Consider the following 15,549-nt stretch of genomic DNA (forward strand, 5'->3'; position numbering starts at 1 on the left):
TGACAAGTCGCGCTTGTCTAAGACAATGTCACTGGGAGAAGCAAAGGAGTAGGTATTAATGCCTGTTTATGCATCTAGGGGAAGGTAAAAATGTGACTGTAGGAAAGAAGCTCGGCTATGAGGGAAGAGGCAGTCAGCCCCGTAGCCTGAGCAACAGCAGCAACATTAACAATTTCAGGAATGAGCAATGACAGTCATTCAAGCACCTTTTTCTGTGCATTAACCATCTAACTAGAAAAGAAAAATTGTTTTTGTGTGGCGGTGTGCCATTGGAGGACGCTTTATGACACGCATATGAGAAATTGTGCGAATATAAACAAAAACCAAGTATATCTTATTAGATCAGGACATGATAAAGGGAAAATAAGATTTTCGGGTGAAAAATAGGAAAGTGCGGCACAGAAGTGAGTTGAAAAGATTATCTGAAGACTGGCAGGTGGTAGTAATGCGGGGGTAGAGAAGGAAAAAAGAGAATGGCAGGAGATGGATGAAAAAATGACAGAGTACAGGGAAGGACGGAGAGGTTGAGCGACTCATGCAGCGAGTGCGCCTGTGATCGCTGGAAAAACATTGTTCCACTAATCTGCCATTTAATTACAGACAGGACAAGCCATCCCTGTAGTGTGTAGCGCTTGAACATGCATTCAACCAAATTGAAGAGAAGCTGAACAAACAGAGAGTGTGTGGTGCAAACCAACGCTAATGAAAAGAAATCAATAGGGTCATTGTCGCCAGTCTTTTTCTGCCACAGCCTTTGTTCCACCCACCTTCACAGTGCTTCTTCAATTTCTTTAATTTTTGCTTTCTAGTTGTCTTTATTCTCTTGTTCTGAAGAGAATTTATTGAGACTTTGCCTCAACTTGTCCATGCGTCTCTTGGAAAACTTTCGTTTGTGCTTCGTTGAAGCTGTTAGATTTCACAAAACTTTAAATGTTGACCTCGGAGAGACACGAGAGCGAAACTCTGGGATTTCAAAGTTGAATCAGTTGGTCGCATTTGTCCTCTTTTCCAGCAATTTGTTCAATAGCTGTTGAGATATTTTAGCTTGGACCATCGCGGCGGACTAAAGACAGACCGTCATGCCTCTGGCGGCGTGGCTAAACCCAGACTGGCTGATTGAAAATGCACGCACCGATGCTGAGCTTTGGGGCAAATTAGATTAGACATGGTGACATGTTGCAGCCGGTGTTCTTAGAAGTGAGAAGAAAGGGATGAGTGAGTGATAAGGTGGAGAGAAAAAAGTGGGTTCAGGGTTTACAGGTGAACCTCATTTCCTTACTGTGCACAGTGGATAAACAGGAGCAGATCGAGCTGAGAGATGATAGGCTGCATTTCTGTTTTGTAAGGTGTTTTGCTGTGCAGTGTAAATGAGCCACCTCTGTCTTCTCAGCCAAGGTGACACAGAATCAGGGTGAAACGATAATGATTTGACTCAGGCAGTATAAAATTAGTTTTCTGCTGGATGGGAGCACAGATAACAGTGAAATATACCACAGACTAGAATGTTGCAGGATTTTGCCATACAAAAAGACTGTTGCCATTTGTTTTTATAATCACGCCTTTTAATCATCCTCTTTCTATCTGTCATATGTGGTTTTGACAAAAGTAATATTTGTATTGCTGTGACAGTGCTACTGTAGCTTTAAGCTGCACAGAGGTGCCATGGTATTGATCCTATAATGCACATCCAGGTTTGATGTATGGCTTATGAAAGGACTTTTGATATCCTCGCCCTGCAGTCGGGCCCTGCCTCCCACTGTTCAGGTCATACAATAATGGTCTGTTGGATCGATGACCAATAATCAGAGAGACAAAATGAGCTTCTGTTTTTTCTTCTTCTTTAATCTCCTTTTCTACTCCACAAGTAGGACGATATGATCTGGAGCCACACAACCTGGAAAGAAAGGACCCGTTTTCTTCCACAAGGACCAATTAAATAAAACATTTTTGCAGTATTGAGAAATAATACTTGGTTGATTCATTTGAAAGACAGCATTAACTGATCCTCCCTCTCTCCTCAGGGTTAACCAATGCTGACAGAGTGGTGAACATGCGGAAGGTGACCCATCAGACCATCACCGAGGAGCTCTCTAAAACCGTTTTGCTCCCTTGCCTGTTCACCCTCCGTCCGGGCACCGGTTTATCCCATGAACCCCCGAGGATCAAGTGGACCAAGGTCTGGGGTCAGAGGGGGTCTGATGGCCTGCAGAAGGAGCAGTCGGTCCTAGTGGCTAAAGACAATGTGGTCAAGGTACAGTAAACTCTAAATGGCAATTGTCGCTGAGTGGGGTGTTTCAGATTGCTTGAGCAATTTGAGTCAGTCTGTGGTGTTTCTCGTTACTTTCATCTTCCTCCCTTCACCTCTCTGCTTTCTCAGGTGAAGAAGGCCTTCCAGGGTCGTGTGATGCTGCCTGGGTACAATAAGAACCGCTATAATGCCAGCCTCGCTCTGACCAGTCTGCGCTCCAGTGACTCTGGCCTGTACCGCTGCGAGGTCGTAGTTGGCATCAATGACGAGCAAGACACAGTTCCTCTGGAGGTGACAGGTGAGTGAAATTAAGACTTTTCTTTAATGTAAATGTTTGTGATTGATTTTAATTGAAACATTTCTTAATGACGATGTGTCATTGTATGGTGTCGCCGTAAAAGATATTTGAAAGTTAAACCAGATAAGTTAGGTACCACTGACACATTGGCAGAACTAGTTTGTAGGGTGCAAGCAAAGCACAGTCACCAGTTTTCATCTGTGTTGAGTTTCAGTTCATGTACTTTACTTTCAATTTCAAATATGTAATCAACCATAATTTAACAATAAATTGAAAAAAAAACATTTAATGTGATGCAGAGTAAGGTTGGATTAAACAAGGTTCAGTGGTACAGTGTTTTTATTTAATTTTTTGATCTGTTTGCTAAACAGTTTAGTTTTTTTCCGATTGTTGTGAGCAGATGTTTTTCTTCTGCTCGTTAATCAATAAATGACTTACAGTGACTTGATCAATGAGCTCAACTTGCTCTGCAAATATACATTTGTGACAGCAGCGGTTCGTTCATTGACTATTTATCAATCATGTCTAAAATATTGATATAGCATCAGCAATGGTTCAAAAAGAAACATGAAACAATGTTTCAAACAGATTCACATTGTAGTGGTCACAGAATTGATCTTATGAAGCTACAACCCAGTCAAGTCTTAATCATCAGGCGGAGATGTGCATCTTAAATTGTGACTTTAAACCGTTTACATTAAAATGTCAAAATGTTCCCTATCAACTATTTATTTGTAGATTCTCTACTGTTGATTTCAAAATCCCACAGTGACATTATATGCTGCATAGAAGTGCAATCAAAATGGATAACTAAAATAGCTAAGCTAAAACACACCAGTTTAATACTTGGAATAACCTCACCCATTTGTTTTCCTGGAGAAACACAATCCCCAGCCTTGTGAAAATCACAAGTTTCAGTTAAAAGGTGAATTTACATTGCAGACAGCAAGGTGACAACTTCAGGAGACCATTGAGAAAGAACATTTAGCTTGGATTGTAATCTCATGGCTGTAGGCTGCAGCATGTAAACCTGAACACCAAACTCTTTCACTAGGGATATTATACTGAAAGAATAGTGCTTTAAGTCTTCTTACTCTACAAAGAGAAGCAGAACAAGAGGGGACTGCATAAAAGAGTGATTCATTTTGTGATTCATGCCTTGTCTTGAAAGATTGACTGATGTAAATGCCTTATTGTCATGTCATATCCAAGGTATTATGAATTTTCACCTTCGCAAATGATAGTGTGGGCAAAACACTACTGCACTCATTGCGTGTGCCGCTCTCCCATTGCTCTCAAGGTCTGTCATTATGAATAATAATGACCCTGCTTTCCATGTCAGGCTAATACAGTCATTAGAGTCAGGGCTGTTTACTGTCTGTGTATAATGTACGATGATGGGGGAAAGGTGAGGAAACTCAAACACATTAAGCATCATTGACCTGGGCCATGCAGGTGGCAAAAGCTTTAATGAAACCAATAAGGTAGCAACCCAGCGCTACACAGTATTGTCAAACAGTGTTACTCTGAGAACTTCATGCAGTTCTCAGTGGCTTAACTAAATCGACAAACCCTTTGCTACATCATCTGTATCTAGGACACTAGTATTTGTGAAATTACCAGACTACCTGGATAAAGCTGGCTTTAGCAGAACCATAATCACTGTGTCAGAGTATTTTAGTTGCAAAGCCATCATTAGACTCTTTCCAGGTCACTCACTATTTTTAATAATAAGCTATTATCATAATGACCAAAGGGAATAGAACAATGCATTAGCAACTGTACATTATGCTGCTGCTTGCCACCGATCCAGGCTAGTGTTCACATAACAAAGAGCGGCTGTCAAAGTGCACTAGCTTTATCATTTTAGCTAGAAGAGAATTGTATGAAGAGAAGCTGAATTAGCCTTGCTTACATGCCTGAATATGGCTCACGTGAATATTGACAGGCATGCCATGGCAATGGGGTGCACATAGCTGTGCATGGAGCTATCATGTGTAATTCCAGTGCTTCGCCAGGATAGCTAGCTGTTTCCAACGAATGGAGCACCTTGTCGTTCTCCTCAAAAGCACTTTACATTTAGTAAGTACGACCCCTGTCTCAATGCTTGGGAAGCCTTGTGTCCTCCCCCTCTTGGCCAATCGATTAACACACCATGAAAACCACTCCGTCAAAGAGAAACCAATTACGTAGCCGGCGAGGACTTGCCATCTCTAGGGCTTAGGCTTAATTGGCAGTCACGCTACATGGCAGACCAGAGCCGTCCTCATACTAATTCTACTGAGTGCTCAAAGTGTTAATTAGCACATATTGATACTGCTCAGCTGTATCAATATCATATTAATCCAAACTGCTCTTCTGGTGGAGGCATTTATGTGTATCTAAGCCTTGATGAAATGTCCCTGTTCTCTTGCCATCTCTTGCTTGACACTGCTTCTTGTCGCCCCTGCTCCACTTTATGTTGCCCATCTTCTTCCTTCCTCTTGGCACATATTGACCAGTCAATTGGCTGTCTGGTACCACTTAGAACACAATGCTATTGATTGCACTTGTCAGCCATTGTCTGTGGTGAGATATGGCAGAATACCATTAACTGTTGTGAGGACAGCGAATAGAATAACAGCACTGGGAATCGTGAAGAAAGGTTAATAATGCAGCCTCTGGAAAATGACAATTTTCCAGCATGTTTCAACACCATAGTACAGTGAAGCTGGATCTTTTCCAGACATTGATGCAAATTCACTGCTCTAAATTTCAGACTCCACATGTTTCTGGACATTCACTGGAGTGGTACGGGGCAGTTATTTACATAGCTAATGTGTATTTATTAACTTAATTCTCTTGAAATGTATCTGGAGAGCAATGTCTAACACACAACTCCAAAGCTTTTCCCAGCAGAGAAACATCTATTCAGGGCCAAACCAGAACATAAACCAGCTTCTTTGTCCAGTTCAAACTGGATTTCAAAATGTCTCTTAAGGCACAATGTTGAGTGATCGGATTTTATATTGTGGCCTCTTTTGGCCAACATTGAAGACCATTGGAATGAATCATGATCTGTAGATGTGGATGAATTTACAATTACATTCAACCAAAGTCCAAGAAGATGTGATCACATTATCTACATTTGTTTTATGACAAAAAAGTGTGTGCTGTATAGGTTTTGTACTTTGTTTGTAAAGCATTGCATTCTATTTTGATTCCAACACATCATGTGAGATGATTATTATTACTACCATTCATTTTTGTTGTTCAACTAATCAGCCTTAACAGCATGAACATTGAAAAGTGAAGTGAATCACAGTGATTATCTTTTCATAATATTTTTGATGCAAATGGAACCTGATAGTTGGTGTCAAATATTATGCATCAAGTGAATATTTTGTCTTCAACGTATCAGGAGCAGGACTTGTGTAAGGATTTAGATTTGTCTCCTGTTGTTGCATAGTTTTTGTAGTCCAGTATAACCAGTGTAACCACAATGTAATCAGTAGTCTGAGCATTTAAATTGAAAAACAAACTCTGATATTTGCATTTTCTCCTTTGACTGCATGTGTTATATAGATGTTTGAATGGAAATACTGTGATGCATTTGGACTTATTGAGAGCCATATTACAGGGGAAAAAAACATGAACTAATAACTAGTTATAATTGCAACAAAAGTATCATCATAGTTTTTCTCAAATACAAGTTTCATCTGGTTTCTGATGATGTTTCTTATTTTAACATGACTGCAATCATAGCAGTGAAAACTCTGCAGATAATAATCATGGTATTGATTAATAAAGTCACATCATTAGACAGTGCCGTGGCTTCATACTGACAGACCAAGTGTTTTGATACAGTATTGTACCAGATAAATATACCACAATTCAAAATCAGTACCACTTCTCACCAGTGCTACATCTTACATAGTCGCATATGATGCCTTCCTTCTCTTTTCCCCTGAGCCCATGTTTAGATGTGTGAATAAAAATAGAAATGAGGCATTGGCCATTCAATCCTCCTGTGGAATGGGATTGGGTTTCCCACTCTGAGGGAGAACCCATTTATCTCTCCAGTGTATGTAATAGCCAGATAACTTTGTTTGGACAAAATCCCATGGTCTCAAAGAAGAAAAGATCTTACTAGCATAATTAAGAGAAGGAGAGAAAATAAACAAAAACAAAGGATTTCTGCTCCACATTCTTTGGGGGGAAAAAATGAATCAGACCATGTTGGTAGGACAGCGGGATGGACTACTGGGATAGAGGAAACTGTGTGTGTGTGTGTGTGTGTGTGTGTGTGCGTGTGTGTGTGCGTGTGCGTGCGCGTGCGCGTGACTGAGTGAGCTACACACAAGCTTGCTTTCAAGTCTTGAGTGCTAATGCTCCAATTGCCTCACTGGCCTCCTTCTCAGAGGTATCTCTGTCAATCTGCCAGACAAAGCCAGTGAAGATAAAGGACCCGTATTAGTAGCCAGACGCCCACTGGCTTTCATGTCGCTGGATGTTCCTTGGGGGGGCACAGCACTGTCTGAATGGCAGGCAGAGGTGGGAGGTGACAGAACATTGGGCGGACACCTCTGAAGTGGCTCCTTTCCCATTTAAGTGGAATATATGCTCCTTTCAAAGCTCGGAGAATAGGGTCCCATCTGGTGTCAGTTTCCACTTCCCTATTTTAAACCCTCACTTTTTCCTCCTACACCTACTTCTACCCGCCTCTCACCTGCGCTTCCTGTCAGTGTGGCTCACTGCACGTATCTGCTTGAATGCACTGCCTATGTATTTCTTTGTCTGCCTTCTTTGTCATTCCATCATGAGAGCACGGGCAGCCAGAGTGCAGCGGGGTGACATTGTGTGTATGTACGTGCTGTTAATGCGCGAAAATAAACATCGCCGCTGTTTGTTGTACACAGTATCCAAGGGCAACATCTCTCATATCTCATGATAAGCTCACATTACAAGCTGATGCAAATGAGCCTCTCGCGCGCACACACACACACACACACACACACACACACACACACACACACACACACACACACACACACACACACACACACACACACACACACACACACACACACACACACACACACACACACACACACACACACACACACACACGCACACACAGTGGCTGCTGTAGTGTTCAAGTCCTGCACAGATGGAACAGTGTCACTACCTGATGAGAGTGTCTGGAGGGCTTTGTGTTTATACATCTGCAATTATGTATACGTTCATGTTATAGCAGATTAAAGTTGTAGTTCATAAACACTTTTGCAATTTGGAGGTAGCAATTCTCGAATTGATGTGTTAAGTTCTGTTTCCTGTCCTTCTGCTCCAGGCGTGGTGTTTCACTACCGGGCCCCACACGACCGCTACGCCCTCTCCTTTGCCGACGCGAAACGGGTTTGCTTGGAGAATTCTGCCGCCATTGCTACTCCTGGTCAGCTGCAGGCTACCTTCGCTGATGGTTTTGATAACTGTGACGCTGGCTGGTTGTCCGACCAAACTGTACGGTGAGACTTTGCATCCCTCTTGTATTCAAAAACTTATGTCGTGTGATTTGTTGGGAAATTAAAGGACACTCCCCACTACCACTATGGTAACTAATGTGATAACGTGGAGACTTTGGTACAGTCAGCATTACTGCAGCATTATTGCAGTCCTCATGATTGCAATAAAGACTATCATCGAGGGTGTTATTCCAGTAAAGTAGCTTGTATCAAGAAGGGAATAAGCACTTTGAAGTGCATAACTACTTTACCCACTGGTTAGAGTTTGTGTGGCATGGCAACACATAAATATAGCGATGCGTTATGGGAGTGATGAATGCATTTATACATTCTTACATGAAAAGTAAATACATTTGATAATATATGCAGCTGTGACCGTTGGATAGATCATCGATTGAAAGACTTTCCAATAGTAGTGAAAATATTTAAGCTTTACGCTTTGATTTGTCAAAAGGCCAGCTGTCATAAACAAAACCTATGCATTGCCTGACCCATACAACTGAATGTTAGGTGAAAAAAGGTTCAGTTTTCGTCTACTCAAAGAGACACATTTTCATCATCCAGGTCATTTATAATCTCCACCATAAAAGTGTCTAACGTTCTTAACATGCAGTGAAGAGGAAATGTGGTGAAATACATTGTGTGAAGGTCTAGTTCGCAAAATTGGGTAAACATAAGGTGACATTTGGCCTATATTAAGACAAACCTAATGATGTCATTTTTAAAGTAAAAGGAATATGAATGCCAGAATGATGGGATAAGTGAGGTCATTCCCCAGGAAATGTTGTGCTGTTACAACTGGAGTCTGACTCAACTTTCTGGCAAATATGACAAGATGCCCTCAACACATTACTGAGATAAAAACATGAACAAATAAGGTATTCATGTTAGATCACAGTGACCTTGACTTTTGAACTTGTCCACCAAACTCAAATGTGAGTGAAATAAATCTTTTCAAGGCTTTCTATATTTGTTGTATTTCAAAAGACATATTCAATACACAAAACAAGTTGAGAATTTCATGTGCCCAGTATAGAAGCATAACAGCAAAATGAAAAGGAAAAAGGTGAACAATGTAAAGTATGAAGGATTGCGACGTGAACATTAACTTGATCTTTTTGGGAGTTTTTATGAACATAAAACTGTGCAGTATAATTGGACCTAATTGCTTGTTTGCACACTGCAAAAGCAGTTAACGACATCTGCCCCCTGTGAGCTGTCTATCAGACGGCTGCACGAGCTTCAGCTTGCCACTTTCCATTAAGTCCCTCTTAACATTACAAGGCAGAGCTCGTCCCTCAACAGTGTTTTCCATATCTACATTTTAATTTCAAATTGCTACTGCTTCAGCCAGTCAGCAGGCTAACTGTTGTCCTTTTTGACAGTTTTTCACAACCATCTTGCAGACAAATTTCCTTTTTTCACCTTTATTCTTCTTTCCATAATGCGCTCCTGTTGTTTTCACCTGGGAACGATCTGATTGGTAAAGAACCCGGATGCTCTCACTGCACATCAGCCAGGAGGAAAGTGCCCAATTAATACCAGGGGGGAAAAATTCAGACATCAGCTGTCGTTTTATCAACCGCCAAGCAGAAAGCATCTGAGGCCTGAGACTCTACAAGATTTGGTTCTATTGTTCTACACTCTAATGAAAAACTGTGCTGTCGGTTTACGGTAACATGCAAGTGCCATTTGTGTGTGTGTGTGTGTGTGTGTGTGTGTGTGTGTGTGTGTGTGTGTGTGTGTGTGTGTGTGTGTGTGTGTGTGTGTGTGTGTGTGTGTGTGTGTGTGTGTGTGTGTGTGTGTTGTCTCAAAGTACCTCCTGAGTCCCTGTTTGCCCAGCATAATCTTTTAATCAGCCTTTTTGCCTGTGCCCCAGTGCTACTAGAATCAATGTTCTTGTGGAATAATTGCTCAGTTGGAGCCTAAATATAGATTGCTGTTTTCTCAGGCCCACAGGCACACCGAGCCACTGAAAGGATTCCTGATTCTTTTAACCTCACCTTGACACTCTGCCTCTTCTCCTTTCTTTGCGTCTTTCTGAAGCGTGAGCGATACCAGCGTCTTTAAATTGCCACAGCATTAAACACATTTTGAACTGATTCAAAGTAAAACAGCGGGGTAATTATGCTGTGAGATTTACACTGAGGGGCGAATAATTAAAAGAAGAGAGATGCTGTATCTATTGAATTGCTTTCCCCATTTCCCTGCGGCTTTGGGGAAATGTTGCCATATTCCTCACTCTGACAGTCCAGCTGCTTTTAGGGGAGTCTCCATGTGTTTATTTTTTTCTAATGCTCTGGTAAATATACACTTCCTTTATGCAATATTAAACTTGTCTCAGTGACAAAAAAGGTTCCGTACATTATTAAGATAAATGTTTTTTTTCTTCTTTTCCACAAAATTTACATTGAATCAAATCAAATCTTGATTAAAATAATTATGACTATGTTCATGGAGAGCACCTCCCCAGGGTACAGATCAATTTGTCTTATGTCCACCACTTGCTGCTTTACATGCTGTGTTGGGTCAAATTAAATTCCAATCTAATTTGTCAGGGTCAGGGTGCAACATTTTATGTTTTTTCTTTTGTGCTGTAACACTCTGGTGCATTTATTAACTTCCTCAGCCAACACACATCCAATTCCACATTTGTGGTGCTTGTGGGGACTCAGTGCTCAGTCACTCACTGTCAAATGTAAACAGACAAAAACAATCCAAATTTACATTTTCATGTATACAAGGTTCTCATTTGATCAGCCATAAAACACAGGTAAACTGAAAGCAAAATTTTATTAAGTGAAGGTGCAGTATAATCACACTTTATGCAGGGTCTTAGGGAATATCATATGTAATAGTCATAACAGATTCAAAATTCATACAAAGACTTATTAAATACTTTGAATTACACTTTGAAATACACACAAAAAGAGTTCGTTGGAGTGGTTTCTACGGCCAATTGGTCTTTAAGTCCAGCATTCAACCAATAATTACAGTGTGGTGATGATGTGTTTCAAGCTATGTCAATGGGCTCATACTTCCACAGTCAGTCTCAAATTCCAGCTAAGGTCCCTAGTAAATACGACCATTGTTCTTGATTAAAGCTCAAAGACCATACATTTTAATCGTAAACACTGTGGGTAAACAAGGCAAACACAAAAACTTCACACAGAAAAGCTGCTAAAGCCTGAATCAAACCAATGATAAAGAAAGGAGAGCAACTACTACACAAAGGTGTTGCCCTCTGATTAATGTGACTCTGTTTATTTTAGGTAGCTATAGGAAGATATTTTCCAACCTATTACATTTGTTTTGGGCAATGACAAAAATGTAGCTCAGTTTCCACCTTTTTTGGGATGCATGTGAATATACACTCAGGAGTGCTGAATCTGTCTCTAGCTCCTTTTCTTATCTCTCGGCCAAGCTATATTAATCTCCTTCACCGTCTTCATCCGCACCTCTCAATTTTCTCCACAGGTATCCCATCCAGTCGCCTCGGCCCGGTTGCTATGGCGATCGTGAGGACTCACCTGGAGTTCGGAACTATGGCAGTCGATCCCCCGATGAGCTGTTTGATGTCTATTGCTTCGCCAAGCATCTTGAAGGTAGGAGTCCAGAGCGTTGACCATTAATTTGAGTTTTTTTTAAGTGTGGCTCCACTGGGTTGAAGATGTTACCAAGACTGATCATTCTGCTAGCGTGGAGCGAAAGGAGAGTTTGAGTTTTCGGTGAGCAGGAGAGCCTGTTCTGATTCCTGCTCTCACATTTATACCTTCTCTAGGGATGAGCTCGGTGGGTAATGTTGACATTTTCATTTGTAGTGCCACAAGTCAAGATGGTAAAGACTTCCAACTAGTGAATAAAAGGTTTTTGTGTCCAAAATATTTCATCTTTACTATTATAGTACGCCTTAATAAATGCCTCGTGCACAGAAAAGCAAGTACACGCTGAAATAAACGCTTGCTGTATATCTGCCCTATATAAATGTGGCAGATTATTTCATTAAAGTATATAAAGAGTTGTATTCAGTAGCATCCATGTATGCGTATAGTCTGCTTTGACATGAGCTCTAAATATTTGCAGAATTTTAAGCTTTATATATGTATATATATATATATATATATATATAGTAGTAAGCTGTTTTATTCGCATTGTTAACTGCAATATTGCAGAGTCTTATACAATGCCACCAATTTGACTTTGACTTGTTTTTATCTCTGGCTTTCGTATATCAGATCTTTGTCTTTTAATTATTTTTTTTTCTCGAGCTTCCACCTAAAACAAAGTAGCTGGACTCATTGCAAGACAGATGGAAACACAGTTGGCATTTTAACTATCAAAATCAAGGGCTGTTGGCTACAAAGTGAAAACCTGCTTTTGTTTACTCACTGCATAAGATCTAAAGCCACATTGTCAAAAGAAAGCTTAAAAAAAAGATTACAATAATAAATCTCCCACCTCTATAATAATGAACAGCAGTTGCATTATTTAAAAGGTGTAGCAACTATAACAAAAAAGATATTAATAAGTAAAATACAAAAGTCCACAAAGTCTAAACAAATATGGCCCTTTGGGGTTTGGCTTTATACAATCTTTATTGTAGACACATTTAAAAATATATAATCCATATAAAACAAGAACATACAAGTACAAAGAGAAAGTTAAAAAAAAAATAAAATAATGAAAGATACTAAACTATGCATATTAAAATTTATACAGATTATTGCACCAATGCTGTCTCAGTTTAGAGGTAAATCTGTTGCAGCTTTTCAAATGGCTAACTTGGGCTTCTACAATACGGTTCTCAGACTTGGCCAGTCAATACGTAAAGCTGAACAGCTTTATTGTGGTAGTTTACCTTTTTTTTTTTTTAAACTTGTATCAATTTTGTATGTGTTTAATGCTGAATACCTGAAAATGGAGTGATGGCAATACAAAAAAGAAAAACTTAACTCTACTTAAAGTTCCAGTAATTACTCATAACATATTTAATAACAGCAATATACGTCCATGACATTTTTACATAGTGACATATTAATAGAGATATAATTACATCATCGGATGACTTAAACCCTTTCCACTTCTTGGATTTCCTGGCTCCTTATAAATAATCTCTCGATATCTGACAACAGTGAAAGTTGTAAATCAGGTTTCAACTTAAGTCCACTGCCACTCATGCATGATACACTCTGCAGTATACACTGCATTCTGTTTACAAGGCAGTTAAGCTCGGATCACTCTAAATGTGGACTGACAAAGAAACTCATATGCACTAATAATCGCTCTTAATTGCCATTTTTAGTCACTAATTAGATGAATGTGCACGTTTTTGGACTGAGTGAGGCAGTTACCCAGAGAAAACCCAAAAATGAGAAAATACAGGGATGCCGCAAGCCTGTAATTGATTTGATGTCTTTTTGTCTCTGAGGTTCGGTTAGAGTCGTCAAAACTTAATTTGAAAAATAAATAAATAAATAAATAAATAGAAAATAAAGAAACTAAACCATCATCAGTTTAACTTGGTCACTCCTAAGGCCATCAGCTTCTGCAGTTTTGTGGATAACTGTTACCATCAGCGACTTTGAGATTGAGACGGAACCAGTTTGAAGAACGTAAGCAGTTAAAATTACACATATTTGTGTTCAAACATACAAAGTAATCGAGAAATGGAGTACAGACACTTACAAAATAATCTATTCTATTACTCGAACAAAAAAAACATAATTAACCACTTATTTCAACGTTTGTTCCCAGTTGTGTTGAGCCAGACTAACATTTCATTGAAACAGTTTTAAACTCTTGTGTTTATACACAAAGGGAAAACGGTAGCAAACTTCACTTGAGTTAGTTGTTTTTCCCATCTGTACCTATAATTCCAGTGCTGGTTTGATTTCACAAAAATAACTTTAAAAAATACTCTTATCTCTTCTGACCCTTCAGTCTTCATGTAATCCCATTCTGTTTCTCACAATCATTTACTCATCACCTCAATATTCAATAAAACAGGAACACCATTCCTTACTCTTGGCATGCTGTACATCTCCGGGACCCTCACATCAAACCCACTCCTCTGTTCTCCTCTCCCCATCTGCACTGTCCATCCTTTCTGCTCATACATTTTTCATCACACCCTGAACTGCCAGTAGATCATCTGATCATCTAATTTTATTTGTGCGGCACAGACACAGCGGTGAGCAGTGTGCTCTGTCTTATTTGTCAAAGTCCTATTTTTGCATCCCTATTTTATCATCATCAACAGCACCCCTCTTCAGCCTCATCTTTCTTTTTTTCCCTCCGTCCCTGTCATCTGCTCTGAATTTTCTCTTAGATCCCTTTTTGCTACTGCTTTGAAATTCAAAGATTTGCCTTTATATAGTCTGTACTTTGAATTACTGATAAGTGCTGTCTTATGCATAACAAGTAAACCTTTTCTTTCTTCCTTTCACTTGAAATCTCCACCTTATGTTTCATTTCCAAAGTTGGCAAAGCAGCAAAAGAAAATGGCGAGAACTTATTTACTTTCAAGTGTCTATAAAAGAAATAGTGACAGTCATGCGGTGCAGACAAGCTTGCTTGGGTGCATGTAGGCACACACGCGTGTGCGCGCGCACACACACACACACACACACACACAAAATTATACAATATCTGAAAATGTGTAGATATACAACTTGAAAAACACCCTGTCTTACACACCTACACTCAAATAACGTACCTGAACAAAGATCCTGTTCTGAGAGCTGAATTCCTTCGACTAAGTCTGCATTGTTGCACCTGTGAAGTCCCTTTTTTTCTGAATGGCTCCGTATGAATATACCTCCCTTGCCTAAGTGATAAAACTCCTTATGTCTCTTCTTTCTCCAACCTCCAGGGGAAGTTTTCCACTCCACAGTTCCCGAGAAGCTGAGCCTTGCCACCGCCTCAACCCACTGTCACTCCATAGGTGCCCAGCTTGCCACTGTTGGGCAGCTGTATCTGGCATGGCAGGCAGGCCTCGACCAGTGTGATCCTGGTTGGTTGGCTGATGGCAGCGTTCGCTATCCCATCAATGTCCCGCGAAAGAACTGCGGTGGGGATGAGCCCGGCGTTCGGACCGTCTACAACAATCCCAACCGCACCGGATTCCCGGACACCACCGCCCTGTTTGATGCTTTCTGCTTCCGAGGTACTGAGTGCTGAGTGACGACGAAGTTTATGCGTCGTGGTAATTTCCACGGCAGTGACAGCTGTGTCCAGGGACTTGCTTACATTCAGATTTTTAATTAGCATGAAATGTTTGTTTCACACATGAAGGGGTTGCGAAGAGATTGTCTGACATTTACTTCCACCCCTGGTGAATTTCAGGGCTTGTAGTATTTCGTGTACTGATGCCTGACAAAGGAGAGATTTGGTAGAAAAAAATAGAGAATGAATATGTGAAGACCAACTGGGGGTTTGCAGTAACTCTGACCTCTTTCTGCTTTAATCACGAAGTCACTCAAACTGAAATGAGTGAGCTTCAT

At 40.3% G+C, this 15,549-nt stretch overlaps 1 protein-coding gene across 1 annotated transcript in view; it reads left to right on the forward strand.

Moving 5' to 3' along the window:
* ncanb (neurocan b) overlaps positions 1 to 15,549 on the forward strand; it is a gene marked incomplete at its 3' end in the record, with an annotated part of 120,943 nt that overhangs the window by 13,391 nt on the left and 92,003 nt on the right. The window contains exons 2-6 of the mRNA XM_080506282.1: positions 2,022 to 2,251; positions 2,378 to 2,546; positions 7,876 to 8,050; positions 11,525 to 11,652; positions 14,919 to 15,212. Coding sequence (XP_080362408.1) covers positions 2,022 to 2,251; positions 2,378 to 2,546; positions 7,876 to 8,050; positions 11,525 to 11,652; positions 14,919 to 15,212 — 996 coding nt within the window. The remainder of the gene's footprint in view (positions 1 to 2,021; positions 2,252 to 2,377; positions 2,547 to 7,875; positions 8,051 to 11,524; positions 11,653 to 14,918; positions 15,213 to 15,549) is intronic.

Source organism: Blennius ocellaris (assembly GCF_963422515.1).
Source record: "Blennius ocellaris genome assembly, chromosome: 12".
Lineage (NCBI taxonomy): Eukaryota > Metazoa > Chordata > Actinopteri > Blenniiformes > Blenniidae > Blennius > Blennius ocellaris.